This window comes from Triticum aestivum, chromosome 6D (assembly GCF_018294505.1).
Source record: "Triticum aestivum cultivar Chinese Spring chromosome 6D, IWGSC CS RefSeq v2.1, whole genome shotgun sequence".
Classification (NCBI taxonomy): Eukaryota; Viridiplantae; Streptophyta; class Magnoliopsida; order Poales; family Poaceae; genus Triticum; species Triticum aestivum.
The window spans coordinates 56,299,033-56,324,774 of NC_057811.1; the positions used below are offsets into that span (position 1 = coordinate 56,299,033).

The window sequence follows — 25,742 nt, forward strand, 5'->3', positions numbered from 1 at the left end:
CTTGAAAACAAGACACCCGTGAGTGTGTTAGTGAGTTACTTTAGAATAATGTTGTCTTTGCATACCTTTCACTTCCTAATTTATGTTTTTATTGCTCAAGAATGAAAATTCTCTTCCGTGCGTTCCAGCAAGCAAGTGTTAACTAGCGTGAATGGAATAGAAGCTACTTTATTACTTTGTCTAGTTAAGAAAGAGTTTTGTGTTGATTCTCCACTAGTAATTGCATAATAACCATGGCATTGTTACAACTATACTAAGTTTTCACGTCAAGAAGCGGATGGTTATCTAGGCGCACCGATCGTAAGTGAACCAAAACGTTATTTCGTTATTTCGTTTTAAACAACTGAGTCCCTAATGATGTGTATTTTTATTTATGTTGCTCGAAGATGATCAAGTTTAAGCTCCGAGGAGTTGACGAGTGTTATTTTTTCGCTCATCGTACCTGAGTTTAAACCGGTATATTTCATAAAAAATGAGATATATGCTCCGATATTCATAATAATGACTAATGAATGCAAAGGGTTCCAAAATCCTCTCTTAATATCTCTCTCTCTCTCTCTCTCTACACGCCTCTAGATCGAGCAACACCATCCCACCCCTCTCTCTCTCTCTCCCTCCCTCTCTCCCTTTCTCCCTCTCTCTCTCCCCCTCTATCTTCGCATAGATTCAATTGATGTCGGCTCTAGATTGAGCAACACCGTCTCGCTGTTGCCTGCCTCTGCGAAGCACGCCGTCGTCCGAGCCTTGCCCGTCATTCCACGTCACCGCCGCCCCGGAGGCGCACCGGCGTCCATGGATGTCACCCCCTTGAGCTTTAGCCGCAACCGCTGGTGCTGCCCCAACAAGAGTTCTGCAACATTATCAATTTTTGCAACTCGACCTCTGTTGCAAAAATAATCTCTAAATGTTTCTGCAACATGATCTCTGCTGTAAATGTTTCCGCAACAAGATCTCTATTGCAAAGGTTCTGCAGCAAGACTTTTGTTGCGGAAGTAGAGGACGACGCTTGGCCACTTGATTGAGGTAGATCTAACAGATCATGAGGCGGCAGATCTTTTTAAAAGATCCGCCGGCATACGCATATGACGTCCCATAGAAAAAAGGAATTTAAAAACTGAGGGTATCCTACCCTGCACATGGGCCGCCCCAAAGGGCGCGCGAGGGAAGGGAGTGCGCCCTAGCTAGTTCGCTAGTGTGCATTGTGCTAAATAGGAGGTCCCTAGGGATACCCCTTGCAAAAGTCGCTCCCACCTTCTATGATGGTGACAAGTGTGTATGTATCTTGTCGCAACCAGGAAGTTTGGGTGGGATTCTTGTTGGTAATCGTAGCATAATTTTAAAATTTTCCTACGCTCACCAAGATGCATCTATGGAGTATACTAGCAACGAGGGGAAAGGAGTGCATCTACATACCCTTGTAGATCGCGAGCGGAAGCGTTCCAATGAACGTGGATGACGGAGTCGTACTCGCCGTGATCCAAATCACCGATGACCGAGTGCCGAACGGACGGCACCTCCGCGTTCAACACACGTACGGTGCAGCGACGTCTCCTCCTTCTTGATCCAGCAAGGGGGAAGGAGAGGTTGATGGAGATCCAGCAGCACGACGGCGTGGTGGTGGATGTAGCGGGATGCCGGCAGGGCTTCGCCGAGCATATACGAGAGAGAGAGAGGTGTTGCAGGGGGAGAGGGAGGCGCCCAAGGCTGTAGGTTGCTGCCCTCCCTCCCCCGCTTTATATAGGCCCCCTGGGGGGGCGCCGGCCCTGGAGATGGGATCTCAAGGGGGGCGGCGGCCAAAGGGGGGAAGGGGGTGCCTTACCCCCCAAGGCAAGTGGGAAGCCCCCCTAGGGTTCCCAACCCTAGGCGCATGGGGAAAGGCCCATGGGGGGCGCCCAGCCCACTAGGGGCTGGTTCCCTTCCCACTTCAGCCCACGGGGCCCTCTGGGATAGGTGGCCCCACCCGGTGGACCCTCGGGACCCTTCCGGTGGTCCCGGTACAATACCGGTAACCCCCGAAACTTTCCCGGTGGCCGAAACTTGACTTCCTATATATAATTCTTTACCTCCGGACCATTCCGGAACCTCTCGTGACGTCCGGGATCTCATCCGGGACTCCGAACAACTTTCGGGTTTCCGCATACACATATCTCTACAACCCTAGCGTCACTGAACCTTAAGTGTGTAGACCCTACGGGTTCGGGAGACATGCAGACATGACCGAGACGCCTCTCCGGTCAATAACCAACAGCGGGATCTGGATACCCATGTTGGCTCCCACATGTTCCACGATGATCTCATCGGATGAACCACGGTGTCGAGGATTCAATCAATCCCGTATGCAATTCCCTTTGTCAATCGGTATGTTACTTGCCCGAGATTCGATCGTCGGTATCCCAATACCTTGTTCAATCTCGTTACCGGCAAGTCTATTTACTCGTACCGCAATGCATGATCCCGTGACTAACGCCTTAGTCACATTGAGCTCATTATGATGATGCATTACCGAGTGGGCCCAGAGATACCTCTCCGTCACACGGAGTGACAAATCCCAGTCTCGATCCGTGCCAACCCAACAGACACTTTCGGAGATACCCGTAGTGCACCTTTATAGTCACCCAGTTACGTTGTGACGTTTGGCACACCCAAAGCACTCCTACGGTATCCGGGAGTTGCACGATCTCATGGTCTAAGGAAAAGATACTTGACATTGGAAAAGCTTCTAGCAAACGAAACTACACGATCTTTTATGCTATGCTTAGGATTGGGTCTTGTCCATCACATCATTCTCCTAATGATGTGATCCCGTTATCAATGACATCCAATGTCCATAGTCAGGAAACCATGACTATCTGTTGATCAACGAGCTAGTCAACTAGAGGCTTACTAGGGACACGTTGTGGTCTATGTATTCACACATGTATTACGATTTCCGGACAATACAATTATAGCATGAACAATAGACAATTACCATGAACAAAGAAATATAATAATAACCATTTATTATTGCCTCTAGGGCATATTTCCAACAGTCTCCCACTTGCACTAGAGTCAATAATCTAGTTACATTGTGATGAATCGAACACCCATTGCGTCCTGGTGTTGATCATGTTTTGCTCTAGGGAGAGGTTTAGTCAACGGATCTGCTACATTCAGGTCCGTATGTACTTTACAAATATCTATGTCTCCATTTTGAACACTTTCACGAATGGAGTTGAAGCGACGCTTGATATGCCTGGTCTTCCTGTGAAACCTGGGCTCCTTCGCAAGGGCAATAGCTCCAGTGTTGTCACAGAAGAGAGTCATCGGGCCCGACGCATTGGGAATCACCCCTAGGTCGGTAATGAACTCCTTCATCCAGACTGCTTCCTGTGCTGCCTCCGAGGCTGCCATGTACTCCGCTTCACATGTAGATCCCGCCACGACGCTTTGCTTGCAACTGCACCAGCTTACTGCTCCTCCATTCAAAATATACACGTATCCGGTCTGTGACTTCGAGTCATCCAGATCTGTGTCGAAGCTAGCGTCGACGTAACCCTTTACGACGAGCTCTTCGTCACCTCCATAAACGAGAAACATATCCTTAGTCCTCTTCAGGTACTTCAGGATATTCTTGACCGCTGTCCAGTGTTCCATGCCGGGATTACTTTGGTACCTTCCTACCAAACTTACGGCAAGGTTTACATCAGGTCTGGTACACAGCATGGCATACATAATAGACCCTATGGCCGAGGCATAGGGGATGACACTCATCTTTTCTCTATCTTCTGCCGTGGTCGGGCATTGAGCCGTGCTCAATTGCACACCTTGCAATACAGGCAAGAACCCCTTCTTGGACTGATCCATATTGAACTTCTTCAATATCTTGTCAAGGTATGTACTCTGTGAAAGACCAATGAGGCGTCTTGATCTATCTCTATAGATCTTGATGCCTAATATATAAGCAGCTTCTCCAAGGTCCTTCATTGAAAAACACTTATTCAAATAGGCCTTTATACTTTCCAAGAATTCTATATCATTTCCCATCAATAATATGTCATCCACATATAATATGAGAAATGCTACAGAGCTCCCACTCACTTTCTTGTAAACACAGGCTTCTCCATAAGTCTGTGTAAACCCAAACGCTTTGATCATCTCATCAAAGCGAATGTTCCAACTCCGAGATGCTTGCACCAGCCCATAGATTGAGCGCTGGAGCTTGCATACTTTGTTAGCATTCTTAGGATCGACAAAACCTTCCGGCTGCATCATATACAACTCTTCCTTAAGGAAGCCATTAAGGAATGCCGTTTTGACGTCCATCTGCCATATCTCATAATCATAGTATGCGGCAATTGCTAACATGATTCGGACGGACTTCAGCTTCGCTACGGGTGAGAAAGTCTCATCGTAGTCAACCCCTTGAACTTGTCGATAACCCTTAGCGACAAGTCGAGCCTTATAGATGGTCACATTACCATCCGCGTCCGTCTTCTTCTTAAAGATCCATTTGTTTTCTATGGCTCGCCGATCATCGGGCAAGTCAGTCAAAGTCCATACTTCGTTTTCATACATGGATCCTATCTCGGATTTCATGGCTTCTAGCCATTTGTCGGAATCCGGGCCCGCCATCGCTTCTTCATAGTTCGAAGGTTCACCGTTGTCTAACAACATGATTTCCAGGACAGGGTTGCCGTACCACTCTGGTGCGGAACGTGTCCTTGTGGACCTACGAAGTTCAGTAACTTGATCGAAGCTTCATGATCATCATCATTAACTTCCTCCCCAGTCGGTGTAGGCACCACAGGAACATTTTCCCGCGCTGCGCTACTTTCCGGTTCGGAAGGGGTGACTATCACCTCATCAAGTTCCACTTTCCTCCCACTCAATTCTTTCGAGAGAAACTCCTTCTCCAGAAAGGACCCGTTCTTGGCAACGAAGATCTTGCCTTCGGATCTGAGGTAGAAGGTATACCCAATAGTTTCCTTAGGGTATCCTATGAAGACGCATTTTTCCGACTTGGGTTCGAGCTTTTCAGGTTGAAGTTTCTTGACATAAGCATCGCATCCCCAAACTTTTAGAAACGACAGCTTAGGTTTCTTCCCAAACCATAATTCATACGGTGTCGTCTCAACGGATTTCGACGGAGCCCTATTTAAAGTGAATGCGGCAGTCTCTAAAGCATAGCCCCAAAATGAGAGCGGTAAATCGGTAAGAGACATCATAGATCGCACCATATCCAATAGAGTGCGATTACGACGTTCGGACACACCGTTTCTCTGAGGTGTTCCAGGCGGCGTGAGTTGTGAAACTATTCCACATTTCCTTAAGTGTGTACCAAACTCGTGACTTAAATATTCTCCACCACGATCTGATCGTAAGAATTTTATTTTCCTGTCACGTTGATTCTCAACTCACTCTGAAATTCCTTGAACTTTTCAAAGGTTTCAGACTTGTGTTTCATTAGGTAGACATACCCATATCTACTTAAGTCATCAGTGAGAGTGAGAACATAACGATATCCTCCGCGAGCCTCAACACTCATTGGACCGCACACATCGGTATGTATGATTTCCAATAAGTTGGTTGCTCGCTCCATTGTTCCGGAGAACGGAGTCTTGGTCATCTTACCCATGAGGCATGGTTCGCACGTGTCAAATGATTCGTAATCAAGAGACTCCAAAAGTCCATCTGCATGGAGCTTCTTCATGCGCTTGACACCAATGTGACCAAGGCGGCAGTGCCACAAGTATGTGGGACTATCGTTATCAACTTTACATCTTTTGGTATTCACACTATGAACATGTGTAACATCACGTTCGAGATTCATCAAAAATAAACCATTGACCAGCGGGGCATGACCATAAAACATATCTCTCAAATAAATAGAACAACCATTATTCTCGGATTTAAATGAGTAGCCATCTCGAATTAAACGAGATCCAGATACAATGTTCATGCTCAAAGCTGGCACTAAATAACAATTATTGAGGTTTAAAACTAATCCCGTGGGTAGATGCAGAGGTAGCGTGCCGACGGCGATCACATCGACCTTGGAACCATTCCCGACGCGCATCGTCACCTCGTCCTTCGCCAGTCTCCGTTTATTCCGTAGTTCCTGTTTTGAGTTACAAATATGAGCAACCGCACCGGTATCAAATACCCAGGAGCTACTACGAGTACTGGTAAGGTACACATCAATTACATGTATATCACATATACCTTTGGTGTTGCCGGCCTTTCTTGTCCGCTAAGTATTTGGGGCAGTTCCGCTTCCAGTGACCACTTCCCTTGCAATAAAAGCACTCAGTTTCAGGCTTGGGTCCATTCTTTGACTTCTTCCCAGTAACTGGCTTACCGGGCGCGGCAACTCCCTTGCCGTCCTTCTTGAAGTTCTTCTTACCCTTGCCCTTCTTGAACTTAGTGGTTTTATTCACCATCAACACTTGATGTTCTTTTCTGATTTCCACCTCCGCTGATTTCAGCATTGAATATACCTCAGGAATGGTCTTTTCCATCCCCTGCATATTGTAGTTCATCACAAAGCTCTTGAAGCTTGGTGGAAGCGACTGAAGGATTCTGTCAATGACCGCGTCATCCGGGAGATTAACTCCCAGCTGAGTCAAGCGGTTGTGCAACCCAGACATTCTGAGTATGTGCTCACTAACAGAACTATTCTCCTCCATTTTACAGCTGAAGAACTTGTCGGAGACTTCATATCTCTCGACCCGGGCATGAGCTTGGAAAACCAGTTTCAGCTCCTCGAACATCTCATATGCTCCATGTTTCTCAAAACGCTTTTGGAGACCCGGTTCTAAGCTGTAAAGCATGCCGCACTGAACGAGGGAGTAATCATCAGCACGCTGCTGCCAAGCGTTCATAACGTCTTGGTTCTCTGGGATTGGTGCATCACCTAGCGGTGCTTCTAAGACATAATCTTTCTTGGCTACTATGAGGATGATCCTCAGGTTCCGGACCCAGTCCGTATAGTTGCTGCCATCATCTTTCAGCTTGGTTTTCTCTAGGAACGCGTTGAAATTGAGGACAACGTTGGCCATTTGATCTACAAGACATAGTGTAAAGATTTTAGACTAAGTTCATGATAATTAAGTTCATCTAATCAAATTACTTAATGAACTCCCACTCAGATAGACATCCCTCTAGTCATCTAAGTGAAACATGATCCGAGTTAACTAGGCCGTGTCCGATCATCACGTGAGACGGACTAGTCAAGATCGGTGAACATCTCCATGTTGATCGTATCTTCTATACGACTCATGCTCGACCTTTCGGTCCTCCGTGTTCCGAGGCCATGTCTGTACATGCTAGGCTCGTCAAGTCAACCTAAGTGTATTGCGTGTGTTCCGAGGCCATGTCTGTACATGCTAGGCTCGTCAACACCCGTTGTATTCGAACGTTAGAATCTATCACACCCGATCATCACGTGGTGCTTCGAAACAACGAACCTTCGCAACGGTGCACAGTTAGGGTGAACACTTTCTTGAAATTATTATAAGGGATCATCTTACTTACTACCGTCGTTCTAAGCAAATAAGATGCAAAAACATGATAAACATCACATGCAATCAAATAGTGACATGATATGGCCAATATCATTATGCTCCTTTGATCTCCATCTTCGGGGCACCATGATCATCTTCGTCACCGGCATGACACCATGATCTCCATCATCATGATCTCCATCATTGTGTCTTCATGAAGTCGTCACGCCAACGATTACTTCTACTTCTATGGCTAACGCGTTTAGCAACAAAGTAAAGTAATTTACATGGCGTTATTCAATGACACGCAGGTCATACAAAATAATAAAGACAACTCCTATGGCTCCTGCCGGTTGTCATACTCATCGACATGCAAGTCGTGATTCCTATTACAAGAATATGATCAATCTCATACATCACATATATCATTCATCACATCTTCTGGCCATATCACATCACATAACACATGCTGCAAAAACAAGTTAGACGTCCTCTAATTGTTGTTGCAAGTTTTTTACGTGGTTTGTAGGTTTCTATCAAGAACGTTTCTTACCTACGTATGACCACAACGTGATTTGCCAATTTCTATTTACCCTTCATAAGGACCCTTTTCATCGAATCCGTTCCGACTAAAGTAGGAGAGACAGACACCCGCTAGCCACCTTATGCAACTAGTGCATGTCAGTCGGTGGAACCTGTCTCACGTAAGCGTACGTGTAAGGTCGGTCCGGGCCGCTTCATCCCACAATGCCGCCGAAACAAGAAACGACTAGTAGCGGCAAGAAGAATTGGCAACATCAACGCCCACAACTGCTTTGTGTTCTACTCGTGCATAGTAACTACGCATAGGCCTGGCTCATGATGCCACTGTTGGTAATCGTAGCATAATTTTAAAATTTTCCTACGCTCACCAAGATGCATCTATGGAGTATACTAGCAACGAGGGGAAAGGAGTGCATCTACATACCCTTGTAGATCGCGAGCGGAAGCGTTCCAATGAACGTGGATGACGGAGTCGTACTCGCCGTGATCCAAATCACCGATGACCGAGTGCCGAACGGACGGCACCTCCGCGTTCAACACACGTACGGTGCAGCGACGTCTCCTCCTTCTTGATCCAGCAAGGGGGAAGGAGAGGTTGATGGAGATCCAGCAGCACGACGGCGTGGTGGTGGATGTAGCGGGATGCCGGCAGGGCTTCGCCGAGCATATACGAGAGAGAGAGGTGTTGCAGGGGGAGAGGGAGGCGCCCAAGGCTGTAGGTTACTGCCCTCCCTCCCCCGCTTTATATAGGCCCCCTGGGGGGGCGCCGGCCCTGGAGATGGGATCTCAAGGGGGGGGCGGCGGCCAAAGGGGGGAAGGGGGTGCCTTGCCCCCCAAGGCAAGTGGGAAGCCCCCCTAGGGTTCCCAACCCTAGGCGCATGGGGAAAGGCCCATGGGGGGCGCCCAGCCCACTAGGGGCTGGTTCCCTTCCCACTTCAGCCCACGGGGCCCTCCGGGATAGGTGGCCCCACCCGGTGGACCCCGGGACCCTTCCGGTGGTCCCGGTACAATACCGGTAACCCCCGAAACTTTCCCGGTGGCCGAAACTTGACTTCCTATATATAATTCTTTACCTCCGGACCATTCCGGAACCTCTCGTGACGTCCGGGATCTCATCCGGGACTCCGAACAACTTTCGGGTTTCCGCATACACATATCTCTACAACCCTAGCGTCACTGAACCTTAAGTGTGTAGACCCTACGGGTTCGGGAGACATGCAGACATGACCGAGACGCCTCTCCGGTCAATAACCAACAACGGGATCTGGATACCCATGTTGGCTCCCACATGTTCCACGATGATCTCATCGGATGAACCACGGTGTCGAGGATTCAATCAATCCCGTATGCAATTCCCTTTGTCAATCGGTATGTTACTTGCCCGAGATTCGATCGTCGGTATCCCAATACCTTGTTCAATCTCGTTACCGGCAAGTCTCTTTACTCGTACCGCAATGCATGATCCCGTGACTAACGCCTTAGTCACATTGAGCTCATTATGATGATGCATTACCGAGTGGGCCCAGAGATACCTCTCCGTCACACGGAGTGACAAATCCCAGTCTCGATCCGTGCCAACCCAACAGACACTTTCGGAGATACCCGTAGTGCACCTTTATAGTCACCCAGTTACGTTGTGACGTTTGGCACACCCAAAGCACTCCTACGGTATCCGGGAGTTGCACGATCTCATGGTCTAAGGAAAAGATACTTGACATTGGAAAAGCTCTAGCAAACGAAACAACACGATCTTTTATGCTATGCTTAGGATTGGGTCTTGTCCATCACATCATTCTCCTAATGATGTGATCCCGTTATCAATGACATCCAATGTCCATAGTCAGGAAACCATGACTATCTGTTGATCAACGAGCTAGTCAACTAGAGGCTTACTAGGGACACGTTGTGGTCTATGTATTCACACATGTATTACGATTTCCGGACAATACAATTATAGCATGAACAATAGACAATTACCATGAACAAAGAAATATAATAATAACCATTTATTATTGCCTCTAGGGCATATTTCCAACAATTCTCTCCATGCACGGGAGGTACATGTGGGTTTATTTGTGTTTGTTTCTAGATTAGTTTTAAACGTTTTCTCTACTGAACCATGTTTCCAAATGACGAATCGTTTCTCCGTTACGTTTCTTGCGTCGAAACCTTCAAAACTAGATCTCAATAGGTTTCCATGATTTTTTTTCCAGACAAATATATGCTTCCAACTAGTAGTAACATATGCTTTCAAAATATAGTAAATTGTACCTCCAAGCAAAGTAACGTGTGCTTTCGCGGGGTGAAGCACATCCGTGCTTCACTTTTGAGAAGCGTAGAACACACATGTATTTCACACGAAAGCACATATGTGCATCACTTGTATGGAAGCACAAAAACCGGTAACAAATAAAAAAATGAAAAAACCCCCAAAAAAAGAACAAAAGCAGAATTCCAGAGAAAAGAGAATACCCCCCAAAAAATCATAAACCTAAAATCCCCCGGAAAAAGTCAGTTCCAAAAATATCTGAAACCTAAAAAAACAAGGAAACCCAAGAATAAGAAAGGAAAAACACAATGAAAAATGAACAAACTGAAGGAAAGATAGAAAAAATTGGTTCCAATGAAGAAAGCGTGCTTTTGGCGAGCGTGAAACTCTCCCACTAGCACCCGCCTCGCTCGTGTTGTGCAATGCCTCCACATGCTGCTTCGTGGGCCTTTCGCGTGTCGCGTTCCTTGGCCTCGAGTGCCTCCCGGAAGTGTTCGCCGGTTGTGCCAGCCAGGGGTAACCCCTAGTCCCTAGAGATCCTAAAAACAAAGGGTAACCCCAAGTTAGTTTGCCCTTGAGTAGTTGATTTTGCTTTGGCAGTAGTGCAAGTTTCATGAAAAAAGGCGATGGGCTCAAACAAACGGCGATAGTGGTGGTGCATAGTAAACCCTAAGCCACTGAAGGTAGGGAAGCTCTGTCTTCTAGCTAGTGTTTGATTTGGTTTTCCTTGTTTCCGATGGCTACTTCGGAACATGTAGACGGGGAACCACAAATAAAAGAATGTGGTCTAATTTTTTCATGTTAGTTTTCTATATGCCAATGGTTGTCGCCTCTCTATGGGGAAGTCAATATATTACACACAAAAAAAACACTGATGGTTTCATCTTTGTTTTGGTGTGATTATCTAGATAGACATGGTACACACCAGGGAGCATGTGTTATATTTGTCTCCTAGCTTATCGATCTAGATCTGGTGGGTTATTGTCCGCCATTTCAGCCAAGGTGGTGATGGCAACATCAAGTGTGAGGTCAAGTTTGACTTGGTTAGTGGTTCTCTTGTTTCATATTTTTGTGTTACTGATCTTCTTCCTTGGCAGTATGACATTGAAGAGACGGTTCGATAAACGACCTTGCAAGGGGTGTGTCTCTAGCCATAGTGCACTCAACGATATTAGGTTCTCACCTATTGGGGTGAGCGACTCATGTGACTTTCAAACCTAGGACTACGAGTTGGTCTAGCTTGTGTTGGTTTGGTCTTCGCATTCGAAAAAAAAAAAGTTTGGTCTTCTCGAAAGTACCCTTCTACTCCCGAGCTCATTTGAGCTTCGGATGAACTGTAAATTCCAAAAAAATGAAAAAAATATTCAAATAAATCTGAATTTTTTTGGTGCAAACTTTCACAAATGTTCTCTGTGCAGGGAAATTTTCAGCCCGAAACAACATTTGTGGAAGGCGTGGCAAAAAAACAAAATCAACACTCCAAAATGCTTTCGAGAATATCATTTTTTGAGCATTGATTTCGTTTCTTTCTACCATGACTTTCAAGAATGTTGTTTTATGATATTTTTTGCAAGCACATAAAATATTTGTCAAAGTTTGCACCAAAAAAATTCAGAATTTGTACTATTTTTTTCGGTTTTACTGTTCATTAAGGTGCATTTGAGTTTGGATGTAGATACTTCGCGTCCTGGTCTTCTGCACTTTTTTCACCGAAGGCTCAAGGAAAAGTGACGATACAAAAGATGATGCTAGAGGCAACAAAGCCGAGGCTCAAGGAAAAGTACGTCGCATGCGTGCAAGTCACCATTGAAGCCGAGTTCCAAGGAGCAGATCTGGCGGGCCACAAAGTTGTGTCTATCTTGCGTATCCAAGATACTTATTTGTACCTACAACGCGCCGAAGATCAAGTTGTAGCAGCTAAAACCTCCCCTCTAAGGAGGCCTCTTTCAAAGCGCTGGTGGTAGTTGACGTCGACAATGAATAAGTTTGATAAAAATTATGATGAATTATGATGTATGTAATATTTTTGGATGATTGAATTATGATGAATTTTGATAAAAATTAATCAGTGTGTCCGAACAAATGAGACGACGTTGGGTACCATTTTCCCATGGACAAGTAGAGAACATCCATGAGCAGGTTCAGATCTGTTTGCGAACAAGTTAGAGAGAAGTTTTGAAGAACACGCGCAAACAAAACAAAACAAAAAATCACCTGAAAACAAGATATAGGTGGGTTCTGTCGATTAAAAAAAAACTCAGTAGAACACCGAGCGAACCTAATGCACGTGCATTTACCCTTTTTACGGAGAAAACTCCGATCTATTCGTCAAACATCATCAGAATAAAAAAATACAAAATAAAATAAAATAGTACATGATGTATTGAATGGAAACTATGCCACGACATAAAAGTGTATTGCTGCGAATTTTTTGTTGCAAGCTCATTTCTCGCATTTTTATCTTCTCTGACTGCATGGTTCTCAACCGGTTCTGCTTGTTTGCCTTAGGACACATGTTTGGCGAGGAGCAATCGACAGGTTGGTTTAGATATTTTACACGAAGAAAATCGAGCATATGCAAGATTTCTTTTCGCCTTCGCTTCATCTTTGTGTCATGCAAGGCTCCACATGAATACTCGTACATCCTGAGTTCCTGCTGCCTCTCAGTCCTCACCCGTAACTAACCAGTGAAGATATCGATGATACATGGTTGTCTGATTTCAATTCTGAATTTTCTCTCTGTCAGACCACTTATATGAGGATATTACCACTGGTTCAATTAATTACTAAGTTGCTAATAGTACCATATGGTTGCTGGGAGCAATTGACCTGCAAGATAGAACGTGGACATGTGGTGTCGTCTGCTAAGGTTGCATGCATTTTTTAAGGGCTAAAATGCTCAGCTTTATTGCTCTTCCCAAATGTCAGACACTCTATTTATTGGACCGTTGCCGTGAATATTGAATGTATTTGGACCAGGATGATCCCCTAGAGGTAGGGGTAGTCGAACAACATGATCTTCACCAAAACGATAAAGTAGGACTCCAAAGTAACAACGGGTCACACCAACAAAAGAAACATAAACACTAACACATACTCATCAGATCCATATGAACGAATCCGCGAGGATATAAACTTAAATCTGCTTGGTCGGACGCACCAAATTTGCAGACATACAAACTCTCTGGCTCCTTGCTGAGCCACCCCAATAAGACGTTGCCACGACATGAGAGGAGTCAGTTAGAGTGCCTTTACTCTCGATAACATCACACCCTTTGCCAAAACGTTGTCGTTGAAGATGATAAGAACACTATTAATAGTTCTAAACTAGAGGATGCCCCGCGCGTTGCTGCGGAACCATTGTGATACTCTGTTCTCCCAGATGCAGAGGCCGGGGGTCATCCTCCTTTTCTAAAAAAATTGTGATACTATGTTGTCATATAGAAAATCGAAAAGAAGAAAATAAGGTAGTGCATAAACTCAGTGTACCATATACTCTAGCAAGTGTTCACAAAAAGATTGGCTGACGCCGGACATATCATCAATTATTGTTTCTAAGAACACAATACATGTGCAAGAATGAACTCCACCGCCAAGGACTGGAACGTGGCACTATCTATCAGACCTGTGTATGAACACTAAATGTTGCTCTATGTAAATCTGAAGGTTAGATTTTTGAATGGAGAAAGTGAACCAATGAAAGCTATTAAATGACTAAATATGTGAAGGAGAACATAATTGACAGCCATAGTCTGTGACCAGAAACGTCAAGCCACGAATTTCAATTGCCTGTAAAAACTAACAACACATAAAACACAAATGATCTGTGTATCCATAGCTGGAGTGAATTCCCTTTGATCTCACATAATAGCTAAGCTCCCACATAAATCGGAGTCAGAAAAATAGTGTGCATGTACTCAATAAATAATCATCTAAATGACATTATCAGGATCTACTAAAGAATGTGATGATGAAATTGCGTGTGTGCTGGCGTGGATGCATAACAGTTCACAGAAGTAACGCATTGGATACTCACATGGATGTAGGCATGCTTACATGTGCTAGCTGCAGTAATTGCTGCTTCTAAAAAGGTGAGCGAGCATGGCGGCAGGGCGTGTCGCATGTCGAATAATCGATATACAACCAAATTATTGTGCAGCAAGTGAATGGGGCTGTAACCACCTCACTGGTGATTTGTATGTGCATAATTCCGGTACATCCACCCTGTGCAGAGTAGAAGAAAAAGGGAAAAAAGTAGTTGAATCACATATATGCCAAACTAAAATAATCCAAGCCTTTCTTTAAACTTAAGTGGCGATCATGACTTGCATATATAAAAATGACAGTAAGTTGTAGTCCTGAGTATTAGATGATTTGTTCGAACCAATGGATTGCATCGAATGGAGGGAACAATATGCCGTTGTTGTCCTATACGTACTGAAAGAAATATAAGGCCCATGTCATGTGTTAATCCAATTGAAACAATAAATTTCAGAGATGGGAAGCCTGATTATGAAAGTGAGCAAGAAGAGATGTATGCAGGAGGAAATCACAAATATCCCTCGCTATCTGCAGAAAATTGTTGCACAGCTTGCGGTTGAATCTGACAAAAAAAAAACAGATAAAACGTTTGATTAGATGAAGTACTGAAGGCCGAAGACGGACTGAACTCACCAAACGTCAGGAAGTTGCGGCGGATGATGACAATCGAGCCTAGTAATTAAAGGCGAAGCCGGCGGTTCAGTTGCGGAGTTGCTGTCCGTTCCTTTTACCTCTGCAAGTAGCAATGCTTGATATACATGACCATATATTGATACAGTATATAACAAACAATAAAGCAGGCCTTCACCTGCTTGTAGCTTCCACCGTTGCAGAACATGCCGTCAATCTTCCTGACGTGCTCATCGATCTTCTTCCACCCCTCGTGCTACAGGAACAACTCGTACCTGTCAGAGGAGACCTTGTTGGGAGCTGGAATGGGGACATAGGTCGGGTACATACATGTAGGTCATCTGGAACCCATTGGGAGCAGGCCGCACCAGCCTGTTGAGGGCCTAGCATGATCCAGGCGGAGAAGAAGAGCACGGCCCCCAGCCCGTAGTTGCCGCCGGATCCACCCATGGTGCACGGGCGCACGACAGTGGATCAATCGAATCTGAAGCAACTGATCCCCACCACGAACTTGGCATGAAACTGCAAAGAACGCAATGGCCCCGTGGCCTGCAGTTGCCGCAGATCCACCCATAGGGGGCGGTTGGGGATAGATCAAATCCAAATCCACCAATGCCTGCTCACAAACTTGTCATGGAGCCGCAGAGAACACCATTATTTGAGCACATACGGGGAAGGAAGAGGCAATGTGGGGAGATGAGGATAGGATGGTGTGTCTCGGCTTTTAATAGTATACTTCCCACTATCTAATCAGTTAAAGAAGATGAAGAAGAACTGATGAGCACTACAGAGATTAAATCACACGAATTTTTTACTCTGGCCGTCGGTTACTAATGATGGAGGGGAAACGAACACAGAATTCATTACGTGAGTGGAACCGGGCGTTCCATTGAACTTTTTTCTCTCTGTGTAGTGTCATTGAAGAGGGGACAGCCACATCAGCTTGTGCTTTTGATCGGTCCCTCATGTAAGTCAGTAGTGAAATCCATATGTTCCGACTCTGTGAGTTTACATACGGCTACATGCACACGACCTCAGGTTAGTGTAACTGTGGGCTCGGGTTTCGATGCCGCCGGGAGTTTCGACGTCCATCCCTCTCACTGATCGCTGGAGAGTGGGTGGGCGCTTCTGGGCACTCGCCGAGGAGGAGAGCGGGGATGAGGATGAAGACGGCGGGCGGTCCGGCGGCGCCGCGGAATACTCTCCGACTCCCTCCGATATGATTTGCGAAGCTTTTGCCACCGGCTACGACGAGGATGAGGTGGCGGGGATGGTGGAGGCGATGGTCCCCTCAGAGGATCCGGCGAGGTCCGGTCTGCCGCCCGGCGAGAACATGGAGGTGCTCCGGCGGGTGGTTCATCGGAGGACGGCTGCGTCTGCTCTTCGGCCATGGAAGGGGCCTCTTCCCAAGGTAAGTCTCCCAAAACTTACTCTTCTCGATTTAGTCCCTCCGGAAGCATGGACGGTGGTAGTGAGAAGGAAGAAGGGCGGCCGTGCGGCGGCCGGCCGGCAGCAGATGGCGCCGGCGGCGTCGATCCCGATCGCTGATGTTCGGGCGGCGCGTTTGAATTCCTTGATTGGCGCTGCAGGGCCACCGGTCGAGTCTGGGCCGTCGTCGGCTGGGTATGAGGCCCAGGTCGAAACGGTTGCAGGTGGGCCAGTGTTTCTTGGGCCGGATTCGGAGGGCTCTGTGGACGAGAGCATCGCTTACGTGCGAGAGGCATGCAACGATTCCTCTAATCCCGCCGGTCTCGTAGTGCGCCGTAGGGTTTCCTGCCGACGGGCTCCTCATCGTCGAACTGATCTTGGAGGGCGTGCCCGTCGTATCCCACCGTTGCGCATGGCGGGTCAGGGGGTCGCGGGGAAGAGCTCGACGGAGCCGGCCGGGTCGGCCCGTGCTGGTGTAGGACCGCTTGTTGGCTCCGCCGGGGCGCATCGTGGAGTGCCGGCGGCGGGCCGGGGCGTTGCTCCGGCGGGCGCTAATCCTGTCGCCCTTGGCCGCGGTGGCGGTGCTCCTGTCCGGCCGCCAGCTCCGGCCCCCGTCGGTGCCGTGGGTAGAGGTGGTGGCTTCCGCCCGCCAAATCCGGCTACAAGTGCTGCCACGGGTTGGGGCGGTGGCAATGGTGTCCGGCTGCCGATCCAGCGTCCGGCGGTGCCGACCGGGACTTTGTCCACCGCTGGGCGAGGAGGACTGCGGCCTCTCAAACCGGTAGCTGCGACTCCGGGGAGCGGGACCCCTTCCCCAAGACCTCCGGTGTCTGCTTCCGTGGGGCGGGGTGTCGCGCCGACGGTGCCTCGAGCTGCGCCACCGCCTCACTATGTCACGAGACCGGTGCAAAAGCGTTCGGGCACATCGCAGACAAGGATCGACGCGGCGGATGGTGGAGCTAATGGACCGCCCAGAGGACAGTGGGGGGATGATGGTTTTGATGCTTATGGGGAGGGTCAGCACCGTGGTTCGTCGTCTACGGGAGGCGGACGCGGATACGCGTGGCAGAGTGATGGTTCTGCCGAAAGACCTTTCCTTGGTCCGGCGGGTGGTTTTGTCGAAGGGACTACTGGCCCAATTAACCGGCAGAGAGGTGGATTCCGTGGCCATCGTGGTGGTCGTGGTGGCTGTCGTGGTCGGGCACGCAAGCAGCCCCCGCCACCGGTCGTGGCTGACCATCAGGCTTCGGATATGGCTGTTGATCCCGTGCGGTCGATTGAGCTGCCTAGCCAGGCATTGGATGTCGTGAGGGCTCTGGCCAACGTGGATGCTACTGCTACTGGAGTGGCTGCGGAGGCAGGGGACAGGGCTGAATCTGAGAGGGCGTCCAAATGGGCGCGTAAGAAAGAAAAGATGTTGTGCTATCGCTGCGGGGAGAAGGGCCACTTTATTGCTGAGTGCATGGCGGAGCTTTGTACCTCGTGTGGTAAGACTGCTCATGTCATGGGGGATTGCCCGGTTATGCGTGATCAGGCTCCTGCTCTCACGATGTATGGAGTGTACTGTGTCGAGCTCACGTTCTTTGAGTCTCCGGCGGCCAGGGAGACTCTGGCTGAACCTCAGAGTTTGACTACTGGGCTTGTGAAGGCTACACGAGAAGTGGTTTCTGAGGCTCAAATTGTGCAGCGACTTCAGGAACTGGCTCCAGGTGATTTTCAGTGGGAGCTCGTCCCGATTGAGGATAATGTGTTTCGGGTTGATTTCCCAACGGTGGAAGATTTGCAGAAGCTGCTGAGTTTTGGGTTGTGCAAGGTGCCGGGTACTAAGTGCGTCCTGGAGTTTCACGAGTGGAAGAAGGTGGAGCCTAAGGGAAAGCCGCTCACTCAGGTGTGGCTGCGGTTTTCAGGGGCCCCATCTGAGTCCTTGTCAGATGCTCGAGTTGTGGCGAGTTTGGGTATGTTGGTTGGTAAGACTGAGGATGTGGACATGGCTTTCACCCGCGCACATGGGGTGGCACGGCTCTTAGTGGGTGTTTTGGACATCGATTTTATCCCAGATAGGGTCAACTGGTTTTATCGGGGAGAGGTGTTTCCACTGGAGATAGAGTTTGAGGATTCAGAGCTGTTTGCCGATGAGGTTCCCGGGGCTGATATGGATATGCACGAGGGGGATGATGATCCCGATGCTCGTGGGAGCCCGAATAATGAGGCGGGACGCGAGAGGGCCAATGGGTCGAGTCCGGCTGCTCAGTTGCCTGGTGTTGGTTCTGGAGTAGAGTCTCCATCGGCTCCAGCGGTACCGATGAACACGTTGCGGTTCGGATCCTTCGAGCCAGCATCGGCTCCTCCCCGGCTCTGGAGTGACAGGGTGGAGTCTGCTGATAGTTTTGAGTGTATGCTTCCGCCGTTGGAGCTTGATGATGGGGCTTGTCCTGTGGACGATGGTTTGTTGGAGACACTCTCGGTGACGGCTGTGGGAGGGGTTAGGGAGGTGGAGCCTCAGATGGGGCTGCTTTCTCCTACCACCTCAGTGGTCTCGTGCCGGATTGCGTCGACGGTCTCGGAGGTTCGGTTTGGGGAGGGGGGTTTGGGGCAGGTGGCCTCGGCCTCTCCCTCTATCAGTCTGGCGCCAGGGACACCGGTGGCGCCGGCGATGGTCGGCTGTGGGGAAGGCCGCATGGGTCAGGTGGACCTGGCCCTCTCTCCTGTGGTGACGCCGGTCACGGTGGGGTTGGCCAGCGCCGGGGGAGGGAGCCCGAGGCAGGCGGCCTCGGATCCTGCCTCTCCGGTTCTCGCGGTGACTCCCGATCCAGTAGCCGCACTGGGGGGGGGGGGCTGGGGCAGGTGGCCATGGCTCTCCCTTCTTCACCGGCGGTCAGGAGGACCGCCGCTTTTACGCCGACGGCTCTACCCTCTGCGTCGGCAGGGGGGATAGGAGGAGGGCACGGGCAGACGGCTCCTGCCTTCTCTTATCCGTTCGTTCCCGTGGCCACGGACCCCGGCGCGGGGTTAGTGGCCGGGGGGATTGGGAGCGCGCAGCCACCTTCTCCGGTAATCTCGGTTGATCCTTTGAGGGACTCAGCGCGAGGCTTTACTAGGGAGGAGGTCGTTGCTTTTGGCGGGATTCCAGACCCCGTCTCGTCGGGGAGACGGTTCTGTGCTCGTCTCCACGAGCTCCCGGAGGTGGATGATATGCAGCGGAGGTGCGCTATGAGGGCGGCCAAGCTTCAGGATGCTGCAGCCTCTTCTGGTATGTCAGTCAACATATCTAACTCTTTATTGCATTTTTCTAATGAGGAGATTATAAATAATGCAAACCAATTAGGAGTTTCACTCGGGGCTACAGATAGTGAGATTTCCAATTCGGTGAATGATTTGTTAGATTTGGAGGTGGAACGTGCCTTAGAAACTATTCGTAATCTTGCAGCGGTTAAACCCATGAATGACAATGAGATTGATGCATTAGGGGTCAGACTGCTTCATAATATGTGTGTGGATTTAGCACCATCCAATCATGAGTCTGAGGACGATGATATGCCCATAGAGATTGATGCAGTTGTTTGCTCCGATGAGCCCGGTTATGAGGATCGGGCGTCAGGACCTAGTAAACCCAAGCGTAAGTGGAAACGGAAAATTTACCCCGATTCTGCAGTTCGTAGGAGTGCTAGGATTCGGACTACTAAAAAATTTCATGATGAGTGATGAAAGGAATCTTTTGGAATAGCAGAGGTCTAAAAGACTTGGCTAAAAGAAGGTTTCTTGCTGAGGCATCTCTGGAGCATCGTTTAGATTTTATTGCTCTATCGGAAACTGGTAGAGGCAACTTTGCGCCCCAGTTTCTCTCCTCTCTTGCGGGTGGTGTCGATTTTGATTGGCATTGCCTTCCTCCGCGAGGAAGATCAGGTGGTATCTTGCTGGGTGTGAGATGCGATTCGCTTGAAGTCCGGAGTGTAGTCATGGGAGACTTCGCGGTTAAGTTTCGAGTCAGGTCTAAGGTTGATGGTTTCAACTGGGCGTTGGTGGCGGTTTATGGTGCCGCACAGCCCGAGCTTAAACCGGAGTTTTTGGCGGATCTTGTTCGGATTTGTGGATCCGAGCAGCTTCCAATCTTAGTTGGGGGAGATTTCAACATCATTAGGAGAAGAGAGGAGAAGAATAATGATAACTTTGACGGCAGATGGTCGTTCATGTTCAATACTATTATTGAAAGCCTGGATCTGAGGGAGATTGAGCTTTCTGGTAGAAAGTTTACCTGGGCTAACTCTTTGCCAAACCCGACGTACGAAAAGCTTGATCGCGTTCTTGCGAGTGTGGAGTGGGAACAGAAGTTCCCGCTTGTGACGGTTCAAGCTCTTTCGCGGGGTTTCTCCGATCACACACCACTGTTCGTTGACTCAGGGGAGCCGAAACACGTGGGAAATAAAAACACCTTTTCTTTTGAGATGGCCTGGTTCGAACGCGAAGGGTTCCTAGACCTGATCGCTAGGGAATGGGCGAAGGGTGTAGGCGGTAGGACCGCGGTCGAGCGTTGGCAAAATAAGATTAGGAGTTTGAGAAGTTTCTTACGGGGTTGGGCTAAGCATCTTAGTGGGGCATATAAGGTTGAGAAGGACAGGCTCCTCTCTCTTATACAGAATCTGGACGTCAGGGCCGAATCCACGATTTTGATGCCTGCTGAGCTCCAGGTTAAAACTGAAGCAGAGAAGAGGTTGAAAGAACTTCTCCGTGAAGAAGAATTGAAGTGGGCTTTGCGGGCTAAGGTTCGCAAAGTAGTCCAAGGGGACGCAAATACTCAATTCTTTCATCTGATTGCTAATGGTAAGCACAGAAAGAAGAGAATATTCCAACTTGAACAAGATGAGGGCACTATTTTAGGACAGGATAACCTAAAAACATATATAACCGAATATTATAGGCAGTTATTTGGACCTCCGGAGGACAGTTGTGTGTCTCTCGATGAGTCCAGAATTGACGATGTGCCTCAACTTTCGGCTGCTGAAAATGATATTCTGGTTGCCCCGTTTTCGGAGAAGGAGGTGTTTGATGCTATAGCACAGTTGAAAAATAATAAGGCTCCCGGACCGGATGGGTTTCCGGTGGAGTTCTACAAGAAGTGCTGGCATATTATTAAGGGGGATTTGCTACCTATGTTTCAGGATCTGTTCTCTGGACAGCTTCAATTATTTCAATTGAATTTTGGAACTATCACACTGCTTCCTAAGAAGACGGATGCTGTGAGAATTGAGCAGTTCAGGCCCATCTGCCTACTCAATGTTAGTTTCAAACTATTCACCAAGGTCGGGACTAATAGGCTCACACAGATTGCGCATTCTGTGGTGCAGCACTCCCAAACTGCTTTCATGCCGGATAGAAACATCCTTGAAGGGGTGGTCGTCCTTCATGAAACGCTCCATGAAATCCATTCCAAGAAGTTAGATGGAGTCATTTTTAAGGTGGATTTCGAGAAAGCGTACGATAAGGTTAAATGGCCATTTCTCCAACAGGCATTGCGTATGAAAGGTTTTGATGAAGCCTGGCGACGTCAGGTTGAATCATTTACGCAAAAAGGGAGTGTGGGAATTAAAGTGAATGACGATATTGGTCATTACTTCCAGACACATAAAGGCCTTAGACAAGGAGATCCGATGTCCCCTATCTTGTTTAACATTGTGGTTGATATGTTAGCTATCTTGATAGGAAGGGCTAAGGAGAATGGTCAAGTGGGTGGCTTGGTACCTCATCTGGTTGATGGAGGTGTATCCATCCTACAGTACGCTGATGATACAATCATCTTTATGGAGCATGACCTGGCCAAGGCGAGAAATATGAAGCTGGTGTTATGCCTCTTCGAACAATTGACTGGGTTAAAGATTAACTTTCATAAGAGCGAGCTGTTCTGCTTTGGTAGAGCCAAAGACGAACAGGAGGCTTATAGGCAATTGTTTGGGTGCGATTTGGGGGAATTACCTTTCTCTTACCTAGGTATTCCAATTCACCATAGAAAGCTGACCAATAGAGAATGGAAGTGCATCGAAGACCGGTTTGAGAAGAAACTGAGTTGCTGGAAGGGCAAGCTCATGTCATATGGAGGCCGATTAATTCTGATTAATTCGGTGCTTACGAGTATGCCCATGTTTCTCTTATCGTTCTTTCAAGTCCCGGTTGGTGTTAGGAAAAGACTGGACTTTTATAGATCGCGTTTCTTCTGGCAGGGTGACGATCTAAAAAGAAAATACAGATTGCAAAATGGGATATCATCTGTAGACCGAAAGACCAAGGGGGTCTTGGTATTGAGAATCTTGAAGTTAAGAACAGATGCCTTCTTAGCAAGTGGCTGTGGAAGCTTTCTTTTGAGACTGATGCCATGTGGGCCCAAATCCTTCGCAGCAAGTACTTACAGACAAAGTCCTTGTCCCAGGTCACAGTCAGGCCAACTGACTCGCCTTTTTGGAAAGGCCTGATGAAAGTCAAACAGTCTTTGTTTAATAGGACAAAGGTTGTTATTGGCAACGGTGCTAGTACACGCTTCTGGGAGGATACTTGGCTCGGCGAGACACCCTTGGCCATTCAATATCCGTCTTTATATCGCATTGTTCAACGACGTGAGGTGTTCGTTGCTACGGTGTTTCAATCCATCCCCCTTAATATTCAGTTCAGACGGTCGTTAGTGGGCAATCGTTGGGAAGATTGGCTCCGTCTAGTTCGGAGACTAATGGATGTCCATCTTTCTCAACAACCCGATGAATTACGCTGGAAACTGACTAGGTCTGGAGTATTCACGGTTAAATCAATGTATATTGATGTAATTAATTCGAGCTCCATTCCTACTTCCAAGCATGTTTGGGCTGTCAAAGTTCCCTTGAAAATAAAAGTGTTTATGTGGTTTGTCCATAAACAGGTTATTTTAACCAAGGATAACTTGATTAAGCGTAATTGGACAGGACCTACGAGGTGTAGCTTCTGTGATCGGGACGAGACGATCAAACATCTCTTTTTTGATTGCCCGCTTGCCAGAGTTCTTTGGCGGACGGTTCACATTGCTTTTAATATTACTCCACCGAATTCTGTCACTATGTTATTTGGGACATGGCTCACTGGGATTGAGCCTGCATTAGCGAGACATATTCGTGTTGGAGTTTGCGCATTGTTGTGGACTATCTGGACTTGCAGAAATGATTTGGTTTTTAACAGAACATCACGTATTCACTTTTTACAGGTTATTTTCCGAGCCACGGCCGTGATCCGTTCATGGTCGCTACTCACTCCGATGGAGGCCAGGGAGCATTTGGTTACTGGATCTATCCGCTGGGAGATGGTAGCTCGGGATATCTTCAACCGGTTTGGATGGCGGTCATGTAATAGGATAGGAAATTAGTTTACCTATCTATCTTTAGCCAGCCGGTTGTGGCGTCTTATCTTGGCTAGGCTGTGTGGCCAGCCTCTTTAGCTCTGTGTGAGCTGTCTTTTTATTACTTTTCAGTTGGAGACTTTGGAACCTTGTTGGAACCTTTTATTTCTTTAATAAGATGGCCGTATGCATCACTCTGATGCAGAGGCCGGGGAGATCCCCTTTTCGAAAAAAAAGGTCAGTAGTGAAACAATGACATGGCTGACCTGCTGATGTGGATAGGCTGCATGTTAAGAGAAATAACATAGTGGGGATGAACTATTTAGGTATTATAAATATGCTGTAGGAAAATGCAAGTAGCCCCTCACCCAGCATGTCGGCGGGAGGCGAGGACAACTGGCAAAGTCTATGGTGACCGCCCCAACTTAGTCATTGAAACGTAAATGAGGCATTGTCATGCTAAAGCCAAGAAGTCTATGTAGTCCAAAACAATTGTTTTCTTGTGAGAGGCCCGAGCAGAAACTCAGAGATCAAATATGTGAAGAGATGTATCTATAAAAGGAAAAGTCAGTTGAAGATTTTGATCAAATGCAAATATGTTATGGGACATAGAGAGTAGTTTTTAAGCCGAGACACCCATCATAATGAAAATTTACATGCTATTTTCAGTTTGATTTAATTGGAAATACTTTTTAACTAGCATTTCCTCATCATTTTTATCAGAGAAAAGTATACTTTTCATCCCTTAACTTTTGACGAAGTTTAGATTTAGTCCCTCAACTTCAAAACAGGACAACTTGCATCCTCAACTTTTGAAACCAGACAGTTTAGTCTCTAGTATCGGCTGACCCGGTATCGTTGCTGACTCAGTGTGGTTTTGATCAGTCTTCGTCCAGGTGGCAGTATATCTCTCTCATGCCTTCTTCCTCCTCACATTGGCTTATTGAGACATTTCATCAAACACCTGCTTGTGCCGTCCACGACCAAACAGCGGTGGCTACCCCCCGCCGGTGCTCATGTGGCTCTCGTCCACGTGTGCCACACCGTGGACGGCTGCTGGCTGATGCCGTGTGCGCCAGCGTGCTGCTTCGCTTAGGTCAAAACTCAAAAGAAAGCCGCGGCTTTGGGCAGTGCAGCTCAGCATCAACTTTTCCGTCAAGCTCTCCCCCATGTTGGTCGCAACTCGCCAGGGAGCAGCGCAACTCGGCATCGTCTCAGCTCCTGCGGCCCTCGCCGTCGGAGCGCTCGCCGCAGCAACCGGGCGATATGGCTGTTTTGGCTCTGCATGCGGCGTCCGAGGAAAACGCACGTCGTCCACGCATCCGTCCACAAGTCCACCGGTCCTTGTCGCCTGATTTGATCGGGACTCCATCAACCACGCCTCCATCCAGCTCCGTTGCACCACACAGCGTCATGCATGGCACTGTGGTACCACACTATGTGCACAGGTATACACCAAAGCACAGATGTGGATGGCTATTGGCTACTCGCTTCCACGTCCTGCGTTGGCCTGCTGGCTCACCAATCCGCGTACACCAACACCATGCACGAGCCAGCTACGCGTACGCGACGCACCGGCAAAGCAGAGTCTCGTGGCTTCCTGCATGGTGGCACGTCATGTGTGCTGGTCGGCAGGAGTACGCTCTGGCCGATGCGCGTTCATGATGTCGTGCGCAACAACATGATCGCTGGTGTGTTCCCGCGCGGACGCAGAGCTGCTCGTGCTGCTTCGCTAGCCTGAAGTTGTAGACTTTTGTTGTCATCTACACGCCCTGACTTCACGAGCGAGCGAATTGGTCATCGGAGAGCACGCGAGTTCACACGCACGCCGGCGCGCCAGCTTGTCCGCCACCAGCCGCACCATGCCCACCACCGTCACCTTGGAGAGGCTGTACTGGAGCGCCGCGACCCTGCCCAGCATGCCCGTGGTGCTGCCTCGTCCCGCTGCTACTGTGCGCCAGATGGAGATGGCCGACGCGCTCTTGAGCTTCTCCTCGTCGCC

General features: G+C 48.2%; 2 protein-coding genes across 2 annotated transcripts in view; both read left to right on the forward strand.

Annotated features, from left to right (window-relative positions):
- The window catches only part of LOC123143500 (uncharacterized), a 28,749-nt gene extending 16,487 nt beyond the window's left edge, over positions 1 to 12,262 (forward strand). Inside the window, exon 2 of the mRNA XM_044562441.1 lies at positions 11,969 to 12,262. Within this exon, the coding sequence (XP_044418376.1) occupies positions 11,969 to 12,257 (289 nt within the window). The 3' untranslated portion in view covers positions 12,258 to 12,262. The remainder of the gene's footprint in view (positions 1 to 11,968) is intronic.
- Positions 12,263 to 18,198: 5,936 nt separating this feature from the next.
- Positions 18,199 to 23,843, forward strand: LOC123143502 (uncharacterized). Its single transcript, XM_044562442.1, has 2 exons — positions 18,199 to 19,642; positions 23,609 to 23,843. Exons 1-2 carry the CDS (start codon positions 19,243 to 19,245, stop codon positions 23,749 to 23,751), a joined length of 543 nt encoding a protein of 180 aa, XP_044418377.1. The 5' UTR covers positions 18,199 to 19,242; the 3' UTR covers positions 23,752 to 23,843.
- The last annotated feature ends 1,899 nt before the right edge of the window (positions 23,844 to 25,742 follow it).